At 34.1% G+C, this 19,442-nt stretch overlaps 1 protein-coding gene across 12 annotated transcripts in view; it reads left to right on the top strand.

Moving 5' to 3' along the window:
* The window catches only part of Slc4a7 (solute carrier family 4 member 7), a 106,073-nt gene that overhangs the window by 58,465 nt on the left and 28,166 nt on the right, over positions 1-19,442 (top strand). For all 12 annotated transcript variants that reach the window (XM_063257063.1, XM_063257061.1, XM_063257058.1 and 9 more), the window contains 7 exons: positions 5,678-5,784; positions 7,845-8,019; positions 11,626-11,759; positions 12,888-13,133; positions 15,477-15,582; positions 17,642-17,803; positions 18,199-18,312. In XM_063257063.1, the coding sequence (XP_063113133.1) occupies positions 5,678-5,784; positions 7,845-8,019; positions 11,626-11,759; positions 12,888-13,133; positions 15,477-15,582; positions 17,642-17,803; positions 18,199-18,312 (1,044 nt within the window). The remainder of the gene's footprint in view (positions 1-5,677; positions 5,785-7,844; positions 8,020-11,625; positions 11,760-12,887; positions 13,134-15,476; positions 15,583-17,641; positions 17,804-18,198; positions 18,313-19,442) is intronic.

Here is a 19,442-nt window from a genome sequence, read left to right as displayed (position 1 = left end):
TATCTTGCTTTTCTTCCATACAAATTGAGCATCTGTAGCTTGAAATTCAGAACAGCCTGAAATGTATAACTTTTTGAATACTTTTGAATTTGAATATTGTAACATATTTTTCAATCTGATTGGTGTTATCTTGATACATCATATATTTTAATTGGATTTTAATGCACTCTAATTAGTGAAGTTGAATATTCTTGATTGTCTTTTGTTCAGTACCCCTCCTTTTGAATACTTTTCTGATATAATGTTCCTTATACTGAATACTGACATATTGCTCAAAAAGTTTCAGATTGCATTTCCATATTAAGCATGCTCAACCAATGAAATATATACAAATACACTAATATCTGAAAAACTTTGAAATCTCAACATTTCTAGTCCTAATGTTTTAGACAAGGGATACTTACTCTGTACAACAAAATATCCTAGAGACCTGTTTATAAGAAATCATGGAAGTATTCTTTATTCTTTTTACCACTGCTGTGTTGTATTCCATTTATAGACATATACCATTGTTTATTTTGTCCCTGGGCCCTGGCTATTTTTAGGCATTTGTTACTGAAAACTGTACCACTGTACTCATACGCCATTTCAGTTTTGTACAGATTTATCTATAGGCTACAACTTCAAATATCAGATTGCTGGTTCAAAGGGGCAATCATCAGTTAAGTAGATATTACCCAATCGCTTCTATGTCTGAACTGTTTTGGACTCCCACACTGATGTCTGTGTCACTACATTTTCATTAACATGATGTGTTACTAAACTTTCAAATATTTTTCAATCTGATTGGTGTTATCTTGATACATTATATATATATATATATATATATATATATTTTTTTTTTTTTTTTTTTTTTTTTTTTTTTTTGGTACTGGGAATTGAACTCACAACTGTGTGCTTGCAAAGCAGGCACTTATGCTGCTGAGCTAAATCCCCAGTTTGGTGGTTTTTTTTTTTTTTGATACATAATATATTTTAATTGGATTTTAATGCATGGTAATTAGTGAAGTTAAATATTCCTGATTGTCTTGTGTTCATTACCCCTTCTCCCTCTTCCTTTATTTTTAACCATTTAAGTCATTCTCTGATTCTTTGGAATTTATCATAGTGTATTATGTGCTGTTATGCATCCAATTTTTTCTTTTTTCTTAATTGTCTGCTTGTCCTAATGCATTAAAAAGTGAGCACTGCCCCTTTCTCTTCCCTTTTGGTTTGTTTTCTTTTGAGGTGGGGGCCTCAGTGTAGTCCAGACAGGCCTTGTATCTTCAGTGCTTCAGCTTCCTGAGTGCTAGGACTGTAGGTGTGCACCGTCATGCCCAGATATGCGTGCCTTGATTGGCGATGCTGCCTTCACTTTAACTAAATTTCATCTGCGTTTGTGCTTGTTTTTGGATTTTTTTCATTCTGTTAATGAATAAATTCTGTATTGTTTGTTTTGGGATTTTTTAATATCTGATAAGTATATTTTAATATTTGATAAATCTAGACTTTTTCCTTTCATATTTTTCTTGGCTTTCTCTGCATATTTATTTTTCTATGTAAAATTAGCTTTCTATTTCCAGAAATAAAACCTCCTGGTTTAAGAAAACAGTTGTGATAATAGTTAAATTTCTCAATGAACTGAGGGAGAATCAACATCTTTGACATTGAATCTATCTTTTCAAGAACATGGTATGTCTCTCCCCATTTTTTTTTTTTTTGTTTGTTTGTTTTGTTTTTCAAGTTGGGTTTTGTGTCATTTAGGAAAAATTTTTAAATTCCATGTTTCAGCTTACAAAATTTTAACACAAAGCTACAGTGATAGAAACAGCATGGTACTGGTACAGAAACAGACATGTGGGTGGGTAGAGGAAGCAGAAGCAACCTGAGACATGAATTCAGCTATTTGATCTTTGACCAAGAGGCCAAAATACTCGCTAACCAGGCATATTATCCCAGCACTTGGGAGGCTGAGGCAGGACGATTGTTGAAAGTTTGAGATCAGCCTGGACCACAAAGTAAGCCCAAAGGCCAGCCTGAACTGCATGAGACCCTGTCTCAAAAAGGCAAAACAAAAACACACATTGGAAGAAAGATGGCCTCTTTAATAAATGGTGTTGGGAAAATTGAATATTTACATGAAGAAGATAGAGTCTAGATCCATATATCTCACCATGCATTAAACTAAAATAAAAATGGGTCAGAGATCTAAGTGTTAAGACAATCACTTCATGTGCTGGAATATAAAATAAGTAAAACACTTGAAAACATAGGTATAGGCAAGGACTTTATGAACCAAACCCCAATGACACAAGAAATAACACTGAGAATCAACAAATGGAGTGTATCAAATTAGAAAGCTTCTGCACAGCAAAAGAAACAACTAGCAGAGTGAAGAGACAACAGAATGGGAATAAAATTTTGCTAGCTATTCCTCAGACAGAGGACTAATATTTATAGAACTCAAAATAATTAAATCGCCCAAAATGAAAAGGCCCAGTCAAAAAATGGTCACCTGAAAAGAGCAGACATTTCTCAGAAGTATAACTGGCCAGTTAATACATAAAAAAAGTTTAACGTCACTGTCACTGGCCAGTAGAGAAATGCAAATTAAACAACACTGAGGTACCATCTCACTCCAGAAAGAATGGCTATTATCAAGAAATCAATGAATAGCAAAAACTGCCAAGACTGTAAGGAACCTTTCCACATTATTGGTGGGAATGTAAACTAGGACACTCACACTGGAGATGAGTATGGAGATTCCTCAGAAAACTAAAATTAGTGATTTCATTTGACCCAGCTGTTTCCCCTTCCAGGTATCTTCCCAAAAGGGTTAAAGTCAACATGTTACACTGGTAACATACATGCCCATGTGTATAGCAGCACAATTTGTAATAACTAAATCTCGGAATCTGCTTTTTTGCCCATCAACAGATGAATGGATAAAGAAAACGTGGTACAGTAGAGTGCTACTCTGTCATAAAGAATGACAAAAGAGGCATCTGTAGATAAATGGATGCTTCTCTCGACCATAATGTTAAGTGAAATAAATCAGACATGCAAAGCTTAAATATTATGTAGTTTCTCTTCTATGAGAAGCCCAAAATATAAAGAATAAAATAAAAGGAAGTAAGGAGCTCTTTTTCAAACAGGAAAGGGGACAAGAGATGCAGGGATGGGCAAAGAGGGAAGGGAAAAAGGATGAAAAGAATTAAAAAAACAAATAGCTTTTGAAAATAGGAAGAGGAATTAGAGTTGAAGAAAGCAGGAAGGAATAGGAGGGAAAGGAGATGAAAAAAACATTTTGTTGTGTTATGTGCATGTTCAAACTTCCCAACAATATATGCAGTTATTTTGTATGACACGTGTACTAATCCCCCCAAATGTTGCCTGACCTACAGTGTACTTACATACACCCTGTTGAGTGTATTTGTAAGTACTTGCTTTTTTTGTTGTTGAATTACGGATGAGGTCTTGGTTTCATTTTCTTGCCCATTGCATATAGAATATATATCATGGTAATATAATTGTATATTATATGTATGCTCTGTCATATGTATTTTTGTCTTGCCGTCATCTTTTATTGTGTGTAGTTTTCAGTCATGTCACTTGTTATAAGAGACAGTTTTATCCCTCCTTTTCCAAATTTCATACCTCTAGCATTTTTCTGTTATCTGATTAACTACAGTCTGTTACAGCATTAAGAGGCAGTGAGCGATTTACCCCAGTGCTGATGCGATGGTGCGAAGCTAAGAGTGCACAGGTCAGGCGAGCGCCCTGCCGCTGAGCTGCAGAGCCAGCCAGCAGGGGCCTTACCTGGGCATCAATGTCTGTAGTATTTCTCCTGTTAAGAAACATATGATGCGTGGGCCAAAACACACATTTTATCGTGGTAAATGCTGTCTTTTTTCTGACATTTTTAATGTAGATGGATATGAATTTTATAAAATACTTTCCTGTGTTTATCACTTATTTTGATAACTGCTCTAAAATGTGGAATGCTGCATTCTTAGAGTTAATTCAGCTTGGACGTGGAGGTCTGTCTGCTATTTTAAGTTTTTTGCATCATTTGTAAGTAATTTTGTCTGTAGATTTCTGTGCCATCATGTGTTAGTATCATCATTGTACATGTTTTGTAGAAGAGAATTTCTAAGTTCCCTTTTCCTGATATTTCACAGCTGAAATAGTGTGGAATTATTAGGCTTCAAAAATTTGGAAAAATCCTTTTGTAATATGTTTTGAGCTTTCATCTTTTGTCCTATGGTACACTTCACAATTTGCTTATTCGTTTTACGAATATTGATTTGTGTAAATTTTAGTTTTTGTGAGATCAGTTTTGGTAAATTATATTTTCTGGTATTCAAGTTTTGTGCATCTCTGCATTTTGTGAGGTTATCTTCTTACTGTATCTTATTTGCTCATGGACTAATCATGTACTATCTGTTTCAAACAGGCCAGCTTTTAAAATGTATTTCAAATTTCTTTCTTTAAAATCGTGTTTCTGTTTGTTTATTTATTTTACCTCATTTCCTGTTGTTCACTTATCATTTGATTTCTTCTAGTTACCTTTAGGGAAGATTTTTTGTTTTTACTTTTTTGTCTTTTTAAGTTTTTCTTAATATAAATGCTTGTTTTGGAGGGATTTTTGTGTGATGTTTTAACTTTATCTCATAGATAATGAAGTGACATTTTTAATTGTTTTCCACAAATTCTGTACAATTGGTTTTTCTTTTCCCTTTGATCTAATATCTAAATTAGTTTTGGTTTTAACAGTTTCAGATGGTAATCCTAGGGATGGCTTTTGCTAGTCTGTAAATGTTTTGTAACCCAGAGTATATAAATCTAATCTGTGCTGCAGCCAGGGCCTTAGACTTCAGGGACCTTCTGGATCACACATCTCTGTTTTTTTGTCTCCTCCTTTTCTGATTTTGCTTCATCTTACATGTGCATGTACATGCGCGCGTGCGCACATGCAGACACACACACACACACACACACACACACACACACACTCTGTTTTCCTTGGTTACTTCTTGTGATAACCAGTTGAAAGCTTATTCATTTGTCTTCATCTGAGGGATCCTGTATCATGGAAATGGTACTCTTGAATTTTAACTAAAATATAATGGAAAATTATAAACGAATTATTTTTAAAGAGATATAGTTTAATCAAAGAAAAAAATAGCATCTTTGAAATTAATATGCGTGTGTTTTTCAATGGTTAACATGAACAATATTTTTACAAATTTGAGTTATATTTTTTGGAAAATGTGTATATTTGTAAATAGTGCTGAATGTTAATTTGAAATGATATGTATGAATATGATTTACAGTATCTTGATGTTACAATTTGAAATGCAGAAGGCTAGACATATAATTGAAATATGAATAAAAGCATTCTAGGTTCACAAGTACAATTTATTTTAAAAAGTTTATAGGGCTGGGGATTTAGCTCAGTGGCATAAGCGCCTGCCTTGCAAGCAGGCAGTCGTGAGTTCGATCCCCAGTACCGATAAAAAGGAAAAAGACAAAAAAAAAAAAAAAAAAAAAAAAAGTTTACATTAGGAAACATTTTTTTTTCTCAGTGTACTGATTAGATATATAAACCATGTAAGATCTGATGTTCCTTTAAATCAAGATGCCATCTCACTTTTTTAAAAAAGAGAATTTTAAAAGTGTTTTTTTTATGAAATAGGAAAAGAGAAAGATTCCAGTATTTCCCAATGGGTCTGCCCCTTTGCCTGGTGAGGTTCCTAAGGAGGCCGCTCATCATGCTGGGCCTGAGCTGCAGAGGACTGGACGGTGGGTATCAATGCAGATATCTTTCTGGGATTAGGGGTCGATCGGATAAAAAGGGAACATTTTTTTCTTTCCTAGAGTTTGGAACCTAATCTTGTGTAGTGTTTGTATCATGTTTTTAAAAAATAGGTGTTACTAAGAAAAGTATGTGATGTTAGGGAAAATGCTTATGCATTTAAAAATAAATTTTAATAGCATGTACCAAACTTAAAATAATGGACCATGTGTTCAGAAATACAGTTATATAATATATAGGTGAATTTCCATTGCCTCTATAGAAGGTTCTTTAAAGAATTGTAGTGTCATTTTACAGTTTTCCATATCAAGTTACAGAATTATGGGATAAACTATTTTTATGTGTTAATGTATAGATTTAAAACTCTTTAAATGAACATTACATTATGAGATGATGTACAAGTAGATGAACAAACATGATATCCCAGTAATGAGTTCTGGAAACCTTTTTAGCATATTAAAAAAATTAACTTTTGGAGTAAAGAACAGAAATATTGCCAGTATAAACGTTTTAAAATACTTTGTAGAGGTAGGTAAATGTCATGATATTTTCATGCTATAGCAAAGCGTATGGCTATTGACCTGTGTGTTCAGTGTGGAATTAAAAGAATTTGAATCTTAAATCTTTGATAAAATTAGGATATTTTACCCAGACACATTATTAAGGACTTTGCTGATATGCCTCAAAGGTTACTATGTTATAAGAAAAAATAACCAGCATAGTGAATATTAACTTTGAAAAAGCTCAAGTCACAGTGAGTTAACTGACTAATGAAATGTTTTAGTTTGTATGAATATGAGAGAATAAAGCTTCATGCCTGTACACAGAGTGCTGGTCTCCATAGTTACTGTTTCTTTGATCTTCAAATACAAATAGTGTTAGTCGAGCCCCAAAGTAGACACCCATTGACTTCACAGTCACCTGAGAGGCTCTGTGAGCCATCTGTTAAATAATCAATTATTGATTTGATGATACAGATTCATTTTCTAGATACTCATTGGCATTGGAAGCTATTCCCCTGTCAGTTTGTTTATAGAGGAACTTTCACTTGTCAGTGTATGTTTAGGATTTGTATTGATTTTTAAAAGTTTAGAATAATAAAGCTTGAAACATCCAAAGCTTTTGTAAGTCTATAGTTAACTTTTTTATCCGTTGTCTTGTAGTTGGTACTGGAATGATTACCTGTTTTATGAATCAGGTTTTTTTTAACCTATAGTTTGAATTAACAGTTCAATCTAGTACCTACTATGCCTCAGGCATTGTTTACACACTGGAGATTTGGCCATGAGAAAGAAAAGTCTCTTCCTTTCATGGACTTTATGTCTTACTGTAATATTTTCAGATTAATGTATCCAAAGATAAGATTTTAAAAATTTGAAGTGGTATGGTTTTGATGTTTTATTTCAGGTTCATAATCTCATTAAAACTTCTTAGTTTTATTGATATATATATATACAGGTTTGACTACATATATAATAGACTAAAAGTACTGAAATCATTTTAAGGTTTTTCTTTTTCCTAGGCAGAAATATTCATACAATTAAAGCACTAATTTTTAGAGATATTATAGTCATTTAATTAACTGCTTTTGTGCAGCACACTGCATTGCTATTATAGGAGTTATAGTTATCTTCTTGATATATCTGCTAGTTATTGTTAAGATTTATAATATAAACAGTAATTAATAGAATTACTATGCATTTTCATGAATAATTAAGTTTCATTTATTATATGTTTCTTTGTACATTTGTGGCCAAAGTTACACTTACGCATGTATATAAAATCATTTGCCTGCAGTCTTTTCAAGTTATAGTCTGTAAAATAATGTGTATGTCTCTTTTTAACTTAATGAAATCTTTTATCTATCACCAATAGATTAGATTAAATGAATGTATCTTCTAAAATTTACACCATGATTTGCATTGGATTTTTAATTTTTGTTGACAGAACACTAGGCACCAGCAGTTTTATGTAGCCCATAGTTTTAGTTTGAACTAGTTAGAATCCTCTAGTGTACAGTTTGACGAGTTTCATCTCACCTATTTAGGCTTTTTGGTGGTTTGATACTTGACATCAAAAGGAAAGCACCTTTTTTCTTGAGTGACTTCAAGGATGCATTAAGCCTGCAGTGCCTGGCCTCGATTCTTTTCCTATACTGTGCCTGTATGTCTCCTGTAATCACTTTTGGAGGGCTGCTTGGAGAAGCTACAGAAGGCAGAATAGTGAGTACAAAGATTGGTAGTGGCCAGGCTCTTAGCTCTTCAGAGGCAAGTGTCTGTGTGCATTTGTCTCACTATTCATACTTTTATTTGAAGAGTCTACCCAAACCTGTCCCAAGCCAGACTTCCCCCAAGGTAATTGCTGTGGAAAACATGGGGAAGCCATATGAACAGGAGAAGATGCACAGTTGAGGTAAAAAAAGAAAGGAAAAAGAAGTTTATCCTGCCTTGCTGGATGGAATGGTTTTATAAACTGAGTAAAAGGCTTGCATTGTCTACTGGGAGGGGGTGGATTTTGGGAGAAACCAATGGAACTGATCCTGGGGGTGGGTCATGGGGTGGGAGAGTGTGCCTTCATCCTGAAGGTACCCTAGGATTAGTTAGTTGTATGGTTAATATGAACTCATCAGCCTTGGTGGGTAGAGCTGACTAGATATTTGGAAGGATAGAACTTGTAGAGATGATAGATTTTTTAAGTACACAGTTTTCTATTTTGCCTATATTAAATCTGTGTAAAAATAGCCAAAGGTTTTATTTTGAAAAATATAACTGAAAGTTGCCTGCATTTTTAAATATGCCTAGAAAGAAAGTTTAGTTTTTCTGTACTTGAAACTACTGTATTAGGGATTATGGTGCTTTGTAAAATCTGGAAAGGTTTTTTTCTTTTTGAGGAGGTCTTTATTTTTTTGTGGCTTTTAAAGAGATGGTTTATAATTCTTTAGTATATTGTATTAATATTTAACAGTATTAAATTTGGTACTTGAAAAATCTGTATTTTTCTAAACAAAGGATAAAAATTAGTCACAGCTAAGTGATATTTATTCAATTAAGGTGTTTTATGCTCCAAACATGAAATAAAACAGACAATTGAAATTTTCTTTAAGCTCTTTATATTTGATTAGATTGTTTTATGTTTTTTTTTAACTGTTGTATCAAATGTGTATATTCTTAGTAAGGTACTTTATATGCTGTCACAAATTGTACTTGTAACTCTGCTGGTCCCTGTGGAAGTGTGTTCTGTTCCCATCAGGGAAATACCTGCTGCTTTGCTTGCTCATGGACTGTCCCTGCCTGCTCGTCTCCTTCTACTGTTCACACTGTGTGCGTGTAGTAGTATGTTAGGAGAGGAGGAGGACAGACAGATGTAAGGTGAATGTGTGTCCTTGCCTCAGTGATCCTCCCTGCAGAGAAAGGGGAAACACACAGTTCCTGTGCACTGTGCACTGGGATACATGAGTGAGGTAAAGGTAGAGCGTGGGCGGGAGCTGAGGAGCAGAAGTAGAGAGAGTGGGAGTGTCATGGAGGAAAATAATAAGAGGATATTTTTGTTTTTCAGTTGCTGTGTTAGAATTTCAAGCAGAAATGGATATATTAGGAAGTGCAGTTTCAGAGTCATAGTGATGAGGTCACTGTGCATGAGGGTCGAAACTAAAAATAGATGTGGCTAGAAAGATATTTAGAGAGGAGTAAAAAATTATGGAAAGGAAGAGAACAGAATGGAATGGAAGAGGAAGATGGCCCAGCCAGTCAGGCTCATTTATCATCAGATGTTAGTTGAATGAGAGCATCATAATTTTGCAAAAACTGCACTAATGGTTTTGAGGAGGAAGAACTAGTAACTTGGTACAGCAGCAGGTGGAGCGGCACTGTGGGAGTGGAGGTGAAAAGGAGGCAGGCACAATGAATGGGTAGAGTGGAAACTTGGAAATTTGAAATGAAGTAGGGAAGGCAGGATAATGGGAGGTACTACTTCTTTAGGGAAGGAGATTTCAGTCTCTGAACAAATACAGTTTAAAACTCAAAAAGGTAGGTCTGGTAAGGGAAAGTTCTATTTCTGTAAATAAGCTGTAGGGATAAAATGAAAGCAGAGGTTTCATCTGTCAGTGTCTGCTTTTTAATCCTGAGGAGAACCTTAATTTTATGCTCATCTGTGCTTGTTAACATTGTGCTGTCCTTACTCTTTTTCTCTCTTTCGCTGGATATCATTTACATACATATTTTTTTAACTTAAGCACTGATCTAGATCTCTTCCTAAATATTATATTCTAATAGGACCAAGGAATCTGTGGTAGCTTACTTGTGTCTTTTAGCACAAATTTATATTCCTACAGGCAGGAAAACAAATCTATTGCATGCCATGAACAAATGTGTGATTGATATGGATGCTTTTCCTTCATGTTGCCAAGACAGTTTTGTATGTGGAGTTACTCCTGTTTTTACCTTAATAGTCAAGTTTTACTTTTATTGTCTGCTATTATTTGGTGATTCTGATTTTGAAAAATGCTGTTACAGTTCATAAGAATTACTGCCATGTATTATGTTCTGTTTGCAAAACTTTGCTTGTTAGGTGTCTTCATGAACACTAAAGCTCTCTTCCATCATTAGCCCCACTTAATGGTGCAGCGTGTGGGTTTGAACGGTCAGGGCCAGCACCCAGTGTTAGCCAGTCCTCCACTCTGTGTCTGGTTTTGAAGCCGTGCTCTTCTACTGCTGCTGTCCTGCCTCTTGTTTTAGAAGTGGTTTTTTTAAACCACTTTTTTTCTTGCCTTTACCAGTGATGGGCTTTTCCTTTCTGGGTGGTACACTCCAATTGTGACTAGCAAACTTTTTCTGATCCACCTTTTGTCTAGTGGCATAGTGTATCAGTACACTTTACTATGTCAAAACCTAGTCCTCTGCTAGGTATGGTTTAAAATTTATCTGAACCTTTCATTTTCCTTTTTACCTTTCTCTCCCCTTTTTTTCCTCCCAGTATTAATGATAAAATATTTCCTCGTTTATAGTTGCTGTGAATTTTTAGATTTTTTCTATATATTTTATGTTAAGTATTTCATTTTTTGATAGAAATTAATTAAGCCTATCAGATGAATTGCTTTACCATATATGAAAAGTTACTCTTTAAAAATCAGCTTGAAAAAGATAAGGGTCAGTTGGTGTGGTGGTGCATACTTGTGATCCCAGCACTTGGGAGGTGGAGACAGGAAGATTGTTGTGAGTTTGAGGCAAGTCTGGGTTACACAGTGAGCTCATGGCCAGCCTGCACTATGTAGTGAGATCTTGTCTCAAAAGAAAAAAAAAAAAAAAAAAAAAAAAAAAAGCAAAAGACAACAAAACAGGAAAAAGAGTCACATATTAATTAACTTATGCTTTGTTCAAAGATTTTATTTTGTAGCACCATTTAAGTATTTAATAAGTATTTTTGCTTTTAAATAAACTTGTTAAAGCATACAGAAATGTTAAAAGTAATGCATAACCATTTTTATGTGCCACAGACTTAAAAAATAATATATCCATATGTAAAGTTGAAGCCCTGTATGTGTTTCTCCCATGTACTTTTTGCAACTTGTATCTCACAGTATTGAGTTTTGAATTAAGGGTGATTGCAGAAAGTTTCACTTAAATATGTAAAAAGAAAACAGTTTTCTCTTTGTATTTAAATTGTGTTTGCCATTTTCCAGTTTAAAATTTAAATTCAAGACTTAAAGTTGTTTGCTTTATACCCACTTTGTTAGTATTTTTATGTTCTAGATGACCTAACATTTAATATGGAGTAGGTTAGAGAGAGTTTATGATGCATTGCTTCTATCCATTTCTTTTCTCCTTGAACAGAGTGCAATAGAGTCTCTCTTTGGAGCATCGTTAACTGGGATTGCCTATTCATTGTTTGCTGGGCAACCTCTAACAATACTGGGGAGCACAGGTCCAGTTTTAGTGTTTGAAAAAATTTTATTTAAATTCTGCAGGTAAGTTCTCTGCTCATCACATGTTTACGTATTTGTGTAACTGTATATTATATTATTAATTTAAAGTTCATTTTATATGTATTACAGTTGGAATGATGTGATTAGTATGTATATTTCAGTTATTTGAGAGCAATTGTGGTTGATCCTACCAGCATCCTTACCAAGGCCCACCATCCCTATCTCAGTAATTTGGAAATACAGAAAATAAGATTGTCCTTTTTTTATAAAATTAATGAATTTGAGTTGATAAGCAGATTACTTAAGAATCAGAAATTCTTTGTCTTAGTAAGAAGTTGTTTATCTCAACTATTTGTTAGATCGAATGTTGGTCTTATGTGGGGATTCAGAAAGAGTTGGCTCTCAAAGGCTGCAACTGACTATGGCAGTGAGTCCTGTTTCACATATAGGACCAGGGGAGTGAAGCAGTCAGAAAATAAATACAGGGTTCTGTAGCTAGTAGGTTTTGAATGTGACATGGCCAGGGCTGTTCCTTTATTCACTACAATGTAGCTGAATATTTTAGCCTGAAACAACTTGATGATGGCATTTACATACTTCATTGTTTTGGTTCTCATTCTTTGCTCAGTAAATAAGCTGATACTGAGTCTAATCTGTCATGCCACATGGATTATGGATTAATAGAGAATGAAATGACCAGAGGTATACAGCCTGTTAATAATTTCATATTGGAAATTTAAAATTAGGAGTCATTTTACTGTGGTGATAATGGTGGGAGGGAAGTGGTGGTGGTATTGGCAAGATACTGGACCAAGGGAATCTTTTTACCAAATAGACATAGCTTTTTTGTATCTTCAAAGAGTGAGATATGGTTGTTTTTTAATCTGTCATTTGCTCCTCATAACTGATTTCTAATGTGAAGTCTAATGATTCTGAAATATTTATTACCTAGAAGATTTTCACTGTAAATCTTTTATGTTAATATAATAACCAGCAAGTCATCAATTGAAGGAGAAAATTACATAGAGATTAGTCAATTTTATATCATTCTGTAATTCACCCTTTTTTTAGGAATTAAACATTTTTTTATTGCTTGATGTAAATAATTTTAGATCTGATTACTGTTCACATGCATATATTGATCATGTCCACATTTTTATTTCTAAACAGAGATTATGACCTTTCCTATCTGTCTTTAAGAACCAGTATTGGTCTGTGGACTTCTTTTTTGTGCATTGTTTTGGTTGCAACAGATGCAAGCAGCCTTGTGTGTTACATTACTCGATTTACAGAAGAGGCTTTTGCAGCTCTCATTTGCATCATTTTCATCTACGAAGCTTTGGAGAAGCTCTTTCATTTAGGAGAAGTGTATGCATTTAATATGCACAATAATTTAGATAAACTGACCAGCTACTCGTAAGTACTTCTTTTTTCCCTAGTACTGAAATACATTTTTGGCAGTGTCAGAGCTTCAGAAAATGGAGCTTTTGTAAGTGTGGTTTTTGCTATCTAATATTGACTACCCAGTCAGCTGTGAAGTAGTTGACATATTTATTCCCCATTAGATTTTGCTTCAGTGGGTATAAGTATAGTTGATCAAGTTCATTCTGTTTTGTGAGGCAACTTGTGTATGTATATTGACTCTTCTGTGTAAAATGTTTTGACCAATTTAAATTTGACTGACAGTTACTGTACCATAAATTAAGATGAGGCAGCTATATTGCTTCTTAATATTTTTTAACCAAATCTGAGGCACGTAGTAGGATGCATAGTATTTTTTATATTTATATATATATTTTCCATCTTCACTAAGTTTTTGAAGTTTGTTAATATTTATTGATTATCTTTTTAGTAGAGTTTTACAGTATTATGTTTATGAACTATCTCTTTGGGAGAAACATGAAAGGAAAATGATTTTGAACTCTAGAATAAAATAGAATTTGAAGAGTCATGTACAATAGTTATGATATCTACATTGGTAGATACAATTGGTAAAAAGTAAAATTATCTAAGAAAATACCTATGTCTGGTGACTTTAGCAGTCATACTTTACATGTGATCATCGAAAAATAAAACAGTGACTGCCTTTCTTCCTCTACCCACCAAAGCCCTTCAGCCTCTCCCTTCTTCTCTTCCCTTTATACTTCTTCTTTCTCCCCCCTTTCCTTTCCTTGCATACTTTCATCTTTGATGGACAAGTAGGGATGGAAATGAAAACTTACATGACCTTGACTTATTTGAAAGCATCAGAGACACTTTGATGCTAAGTGTGTAGTCTTTGTTCTTACATTCTTCACTTACTCTTTCTTCATTGGCTTTTCTCTTTCCATGCCCTTTATCGTTTTTTTTTTTTTTTTTTTTTTAATCAGTACCGGGGATCGAACTCGCGACCATCTGCTTGCAAGGCAGGTGCTCATGCCCCTGTGCTAAATCCCCAGCCCGATGCCCTTTATCTTTTTGATCTTTCTCAAGCATGGCTTTTATTGTTAGTGACAGACTGTTAGAACAGATTTCTTTTTGGTTAACTGAGTTCCATGTTAATTGTATTCATTTGCCTAACATTCTGTGAGCACTTGCAGACGTTGTGCTTACAGTTGCCTAATTCGTATTATATTGTTAACACGTAGCCCTTTTCCTGTATGCAGAAAATGGAAGCTCTTGGAAGTTAAAGCCTTTAGAACAAAGGGCTGATTCACAATTTCTTGCACTGTCTCAGATAGCTCATAATCTAATAGGAGTATGCATATTTGTTTGTTTTTTTCTTTTTTTTTAGGTTTTTATTTCGAGTTTTCTTTGATTATTTGTATTTCCAACTTTTTTTAGGCAGTAGCAATAGATCTAGATAGGAACTGAACTCTGATTTCATCAATTTGCTGATCCTATTCTGATGAAAAATTTTTATTTCAGCATGCATGTGATATTTCCATATAATGGAGTATACTGTACTATAATGAACGATAAACTTAAAGTCATTTGTAAGAAAGTGGGTGCACGGTGAGGCTGTAAATGTTAAGTGAGATAGATCAGTCACACATGCTTACACACCATGATTTCTCTGATATGAGGAACCCAAATTGTGAAGAGCAAAATAAAAAATAATAGGAAGTGAGGAGATAGGTCTTCCTCAAATGGGAAGGGGGGGGGTCAAGAAATGAAAAGAGGATGGTGCGAGGGAAGGGAAAGCAAATAAAAAAGTATGAAGATCTGGTATGGATGTGCACCAACTCCACACAGAACATAAGCAGGTAGTGTAAATGTGAACTGACTTTAAAAAATGAATCTTAAGATCAAAGGTTGGACAAGAGTAGTAGGGCTTAATATTAAGAGAGCTTAATTAATATGGCTTAATATTAATAGGGTTTAACCATACTGTAAGTTTTATTGGAAATACATGCCTATTAGGAGAACAGTAACTGCTATGGAGAATGAGGAGAGAGCATTTAATGAGTAATCTTACTTAAAAATATGGGAGTATCATATGAAATTTTTTAAAAGACGTTTTTAAAGATGGCCCCTTCCCAAGGACATATTTGCCCAATTTGATGATATAAACATTTTATCAATATTTGTATTTGTTCTGTTTATAGCACCCAGACTTCATTTTGTTGTTTTTGATGCACTTTTCTTTCCTAGTCCCCATGCTTTGTAAAGTGGAAAGAAGTTAGGAAATTAAAAGCTACCACTTTATACCAATGATTTAGTGAATACGAACATAAAATGTAGGACCCTTAAAACTTTCTACTACTCTTAATTTCTCAGATGTGTATGTATTGCACCTCCTGATCCTAGCAATGAAACCCTAGCACTGTGGAAGAACAAGAATTTAACTGCTCATGATATTTCTTGGAGAAATCTCACTGTTTCTGTAAGTATATTTTGTATTAAAGAGTTTTGGTCAATATTATGCTAATCTGTTTGTTTAGCTGTTGCTTCTAGATGAATGAATTTGTAGTATTTTTTCAGAATACAGTGTTTTTAACCAAATTGTAGTTCCCACTTTTGGGTGGGTCATGCACTAAAAAAAGTACAGGCTTAAAGGAATGAAGCTGATAAAAAAGATAAAAATGGACAGTATTTCCCTCCCAGGATAGAATTATCCAAAGATATGAGTATGCTTATGAATCTTGTCTGACTCTTAGAGGCTAGTCTGATTGAAGTACTAAGAGAACTGGAATGAAAAATGGCAAAAACATGTTACGAATACCTAATATATGATAATGGCTATTTCAGGTATTCTGTAATAAATTAAGTAAGGAAAGCTTTATTTAGCTCACAGTTTGTAGAGTTTTCAGTCCATAATCTGTTGGCTCCAAAGCAGGGTGGCGTGGCGCAGGGGCAACACTTGAGGGTGGCAGAAGACAGCAACAGCAACAAGAACATAAGTGGGGGTGGGGAGCAAATCTCTTTCCCTCCCTTAGATGGTAAGCAGACTACTATCCTCCCATCTAGGATGGATGTAGCAATCACAGCATCTTCTACCCTCCTCCTGCACAGACTCAGGATGTTTACAGTGAGGACCCTGGCTCTAAACTTCTCAAGTTGACACACTGTATCAACCATAACACTAAGCTTCTTTGGCTTGTTTTGTTTTGTTTAGTATCTTCTCTCAGTACTATAGATCGTTCCTTTCTCACTAAAGGTAATGGCCACTAAATTCTTAATGTAACGCTGTGCTGTCCAATATGATACCTAATTAGTACATGTATTTAAAATTAATGAGAAGTTTACTTTTTCATTGAATAGCCAGACTTCCAAGTGTCCAGCCATGTTATGTAGCCACTAGCTTCTGTGTTAAATAGTACAGAAATACATCATTCTGCCATCCAAAGTCCTCTTGTATGTTGCTGATTTAAAGCAGTAACAATCAATAGTCATGTAGATTCATCCTCTCCTACTTATATTTAAAGTTATTTTTAAATGGTAGAGATCTAGTTAATAAAGGTACTACTCAAAAGTGACTTGTAAAGGGTATTTTTCATGATAAATAAGGTGCTGAGGTATTTTCAGTATATTTTCTAGATATCCAAAAGGCCATGTCAGGTGATTGTTTTGTAGCTTTTAACTCTATGAACCATGGGTTATCCTAGGTTTACTACTCTCTGTACATGGAACTTGAAAATAAACAGAACTTTTAAGTGTTCTTTCAGTAAACCAAAAGGTTTTTTTGTTTTGTTTGCTATTTACTTTTGTTTTTTGTACCAGAGATTGAACTCACGACCTTGCACTTGCCTGGCAGGCTGTTTACTCAAATGAATTATGTTTATAAGAATATAAGTGAGAAACAGAAGGCCTTTAAAATTACGTGCCTTTTGTTAATCTCTCACTGCCTTTCAGCTACATTTTTCCTTCAAAAGGAAAATCAAGTCAATAGACTTTTATAATCACATTTATTATGCAATAATTTGACCATATCATTGATGTTAGTAATAAAAATGTTGTTCTGTTGGTCACTAAACGTCATGTCTTTAATTTCAAGGTCTGAATGAAATCTGGAGAGCTATCCATGGTTTTTACTACTGACTTCAGTTTAATACTGAAGCGTCTTCTTTCAGCATCATAAAGGGCATTGTAGCCATAAACAGCCTGTCTGCTACTTTTGTTTTAAACCACCGGTTCAAAAATAAAGAAATGACAGTAATTGTGGACTAATAACCCACATTTCATAGTTCAGTAGTCATTTCAAACCTTTCACTAAAGGAAGCTTGAAGACAAGAATAACTTGGGGAGGTACTATTACTGCAGTGATTTATATAGACAAACATCACTGAAGTCAAATGTGTCTTACAGTTAATTGATAATATGTTATAGTTGATTTGGCAATGTTTTTTCTAAGTGAGACATATAACTTGCATCTTAGAGTCAGTGAAATTCATTCGCTGAATGTTGGAAATTCCTTCCATCTCCTTTTTCTCCTTGTTTTATAGGAATGTAAAACCTTTCATGGGGTATTTGTAGGATCCGCTTGTGGTCACCATGGACCTTATATTCCAGATGTGCTCTTCTGGTGTGTCATCTTATTTTTTACAACCTTTTTTATGTGTTCATTCCTCAAGCAGTTCAAGACCAAGCGTTATTTTCCTACCAAGGTAACTTGTGAAATTTTGGGAGTCTGGTGAAATTTTGGGGTGAAATTTTGGCAGTCTGGTAATGCTCATGTTTTTAATCTTTCATTTTCTTTGTTTATTTCAAAACAGTATTATTATTTAAAGATAATACTTTATGCCAGAGAGTAATGAAGAAATTTATAGTGAAAAACATACTGTGTCTGAGCTCACTGTGGGAATATTATGGTATCATGAGATAAAGGGTAGAATAGTTGTGAATTTTGTTTCTTTGGAAATCATTAGATGTGTATGTCACTGATTATACTTTGGTAGTTTAAAACCATTTTTGTACTTTTTAGTGAAATTTTATCTTGAAAGATGACTCAGAAAGGACACAGTATTTTTGTATTTATATTAACATAATCCCTTTAACATAGGTGCGAGCGACAATCAGTGATTTTGCTGTATTTCTTACAATAGTAATAATGGTTGCAGTTGACTACTTTGTAGGAGTTCCATCTCCTAAACTTCATGTTCCTGAAAAATTTGAGGTAAGACTTAAAATAAGTGGCTATTTGTTACTTGAGACTATCAAACTACTTTAATTTGAGATGCTGCCCCCTGAATACTTACATATATGGTGAAGATTTGGGAGCTGTTTGAAAAATGGACTCTGCTTTCCTGGCTGGAGTCTCCGTTTCGTGTTAGTGCCTGTTAATAGTACGTTACTAGCTGGAATTCTGGATGTACTATCCAAGGAAAAAGAAACATTCTTTGTTCCTTTATAAATTTTGTATTTTATCTGACAGTAATTAGAGAGCTCCATGTAATATTTTCCAGCAGAATCAATGGAAAGATATGTTCCAGAAGAAAAATGATATTCAATGAAGAACTCTTTATTTTCATCCCCAAATCATTCCCCCAGAGCACATGACATCTGCCTTCAGTTGTCCTCTTCAGCAAGCTCAGAGAAATCAGTAATCTAACTATCTTAACTCTTTTTTTATATACGTACACATACACATGTACATACGTTTAAATTGGCAGATTTTTTTTTTCCAGTCATACCTTGACTGTGAATTGTACCTGTGTGGTTCTATTTTCATGCTCCTTTTTCAAGGAGATTTTTATTTTATTTGGAAATAAACACAGTAAATAGGTAAATTACATAATCTAGAAATGTTGAAAAAGTGAAGTGGGTCATGGATGCTTAAGATATGTATAGAGAGAAATAATGGTCTGTTTTTAACCATTTAACAGTTTATCCCAGAGATCACTCAAGCAGTGAATTTATTTATGTACTAACTTTTTGAGTTATTACTTGGATTGGTGTTATGTCAACCAGGAGATTCTTGTACTGAATAAATTTGATAAAATTGTTGTTTTTATATTTTCTGTTAAATTTAATGAAAATTACTTTTTGATCATAAACAATTGGAATGGTAAGTGGTTAATACTATAAAATATATAATATAAAAAGTTAAGTTACCAAAACATGCATAAGACATGGTGTCATATATAGCGGGGAAACTAAATGAATGTAAAGACATGGTGTTAAATCACAACTACTTAAAATTAATGATAGTGCCTATAGTGCTACTGTAATAGTTTTGTAGCTGCTGTACCCCCTGTTGCTATTTGCAGTGAACTGAAACACTTCAGGCCTTTGTTTCATCCCCTT

This window comes from Cavia porcellus, unplaced genomic scaffold, assembly GCF_034190915.1.
Source record: "Cavia porcellus strain 051 isolate PalLab524CR breed Dunkin Hartley unplaced genomic scaffold, mCavPor4.1 scaffold_10, whole genome shotgun sequence".
Taxonomy (NCBI): domain Eukaryota; kingdom Metazoa; phylum Chordata; class Mammalia; order Rodentia; family Caviidae; genus Cavia; species Cavia porcellus.
The sequence above is the reverse complement of the archived record's forward strand: the minus strand, read 5'-3'. Positions and strand labels throughout refer to the sequence as shown.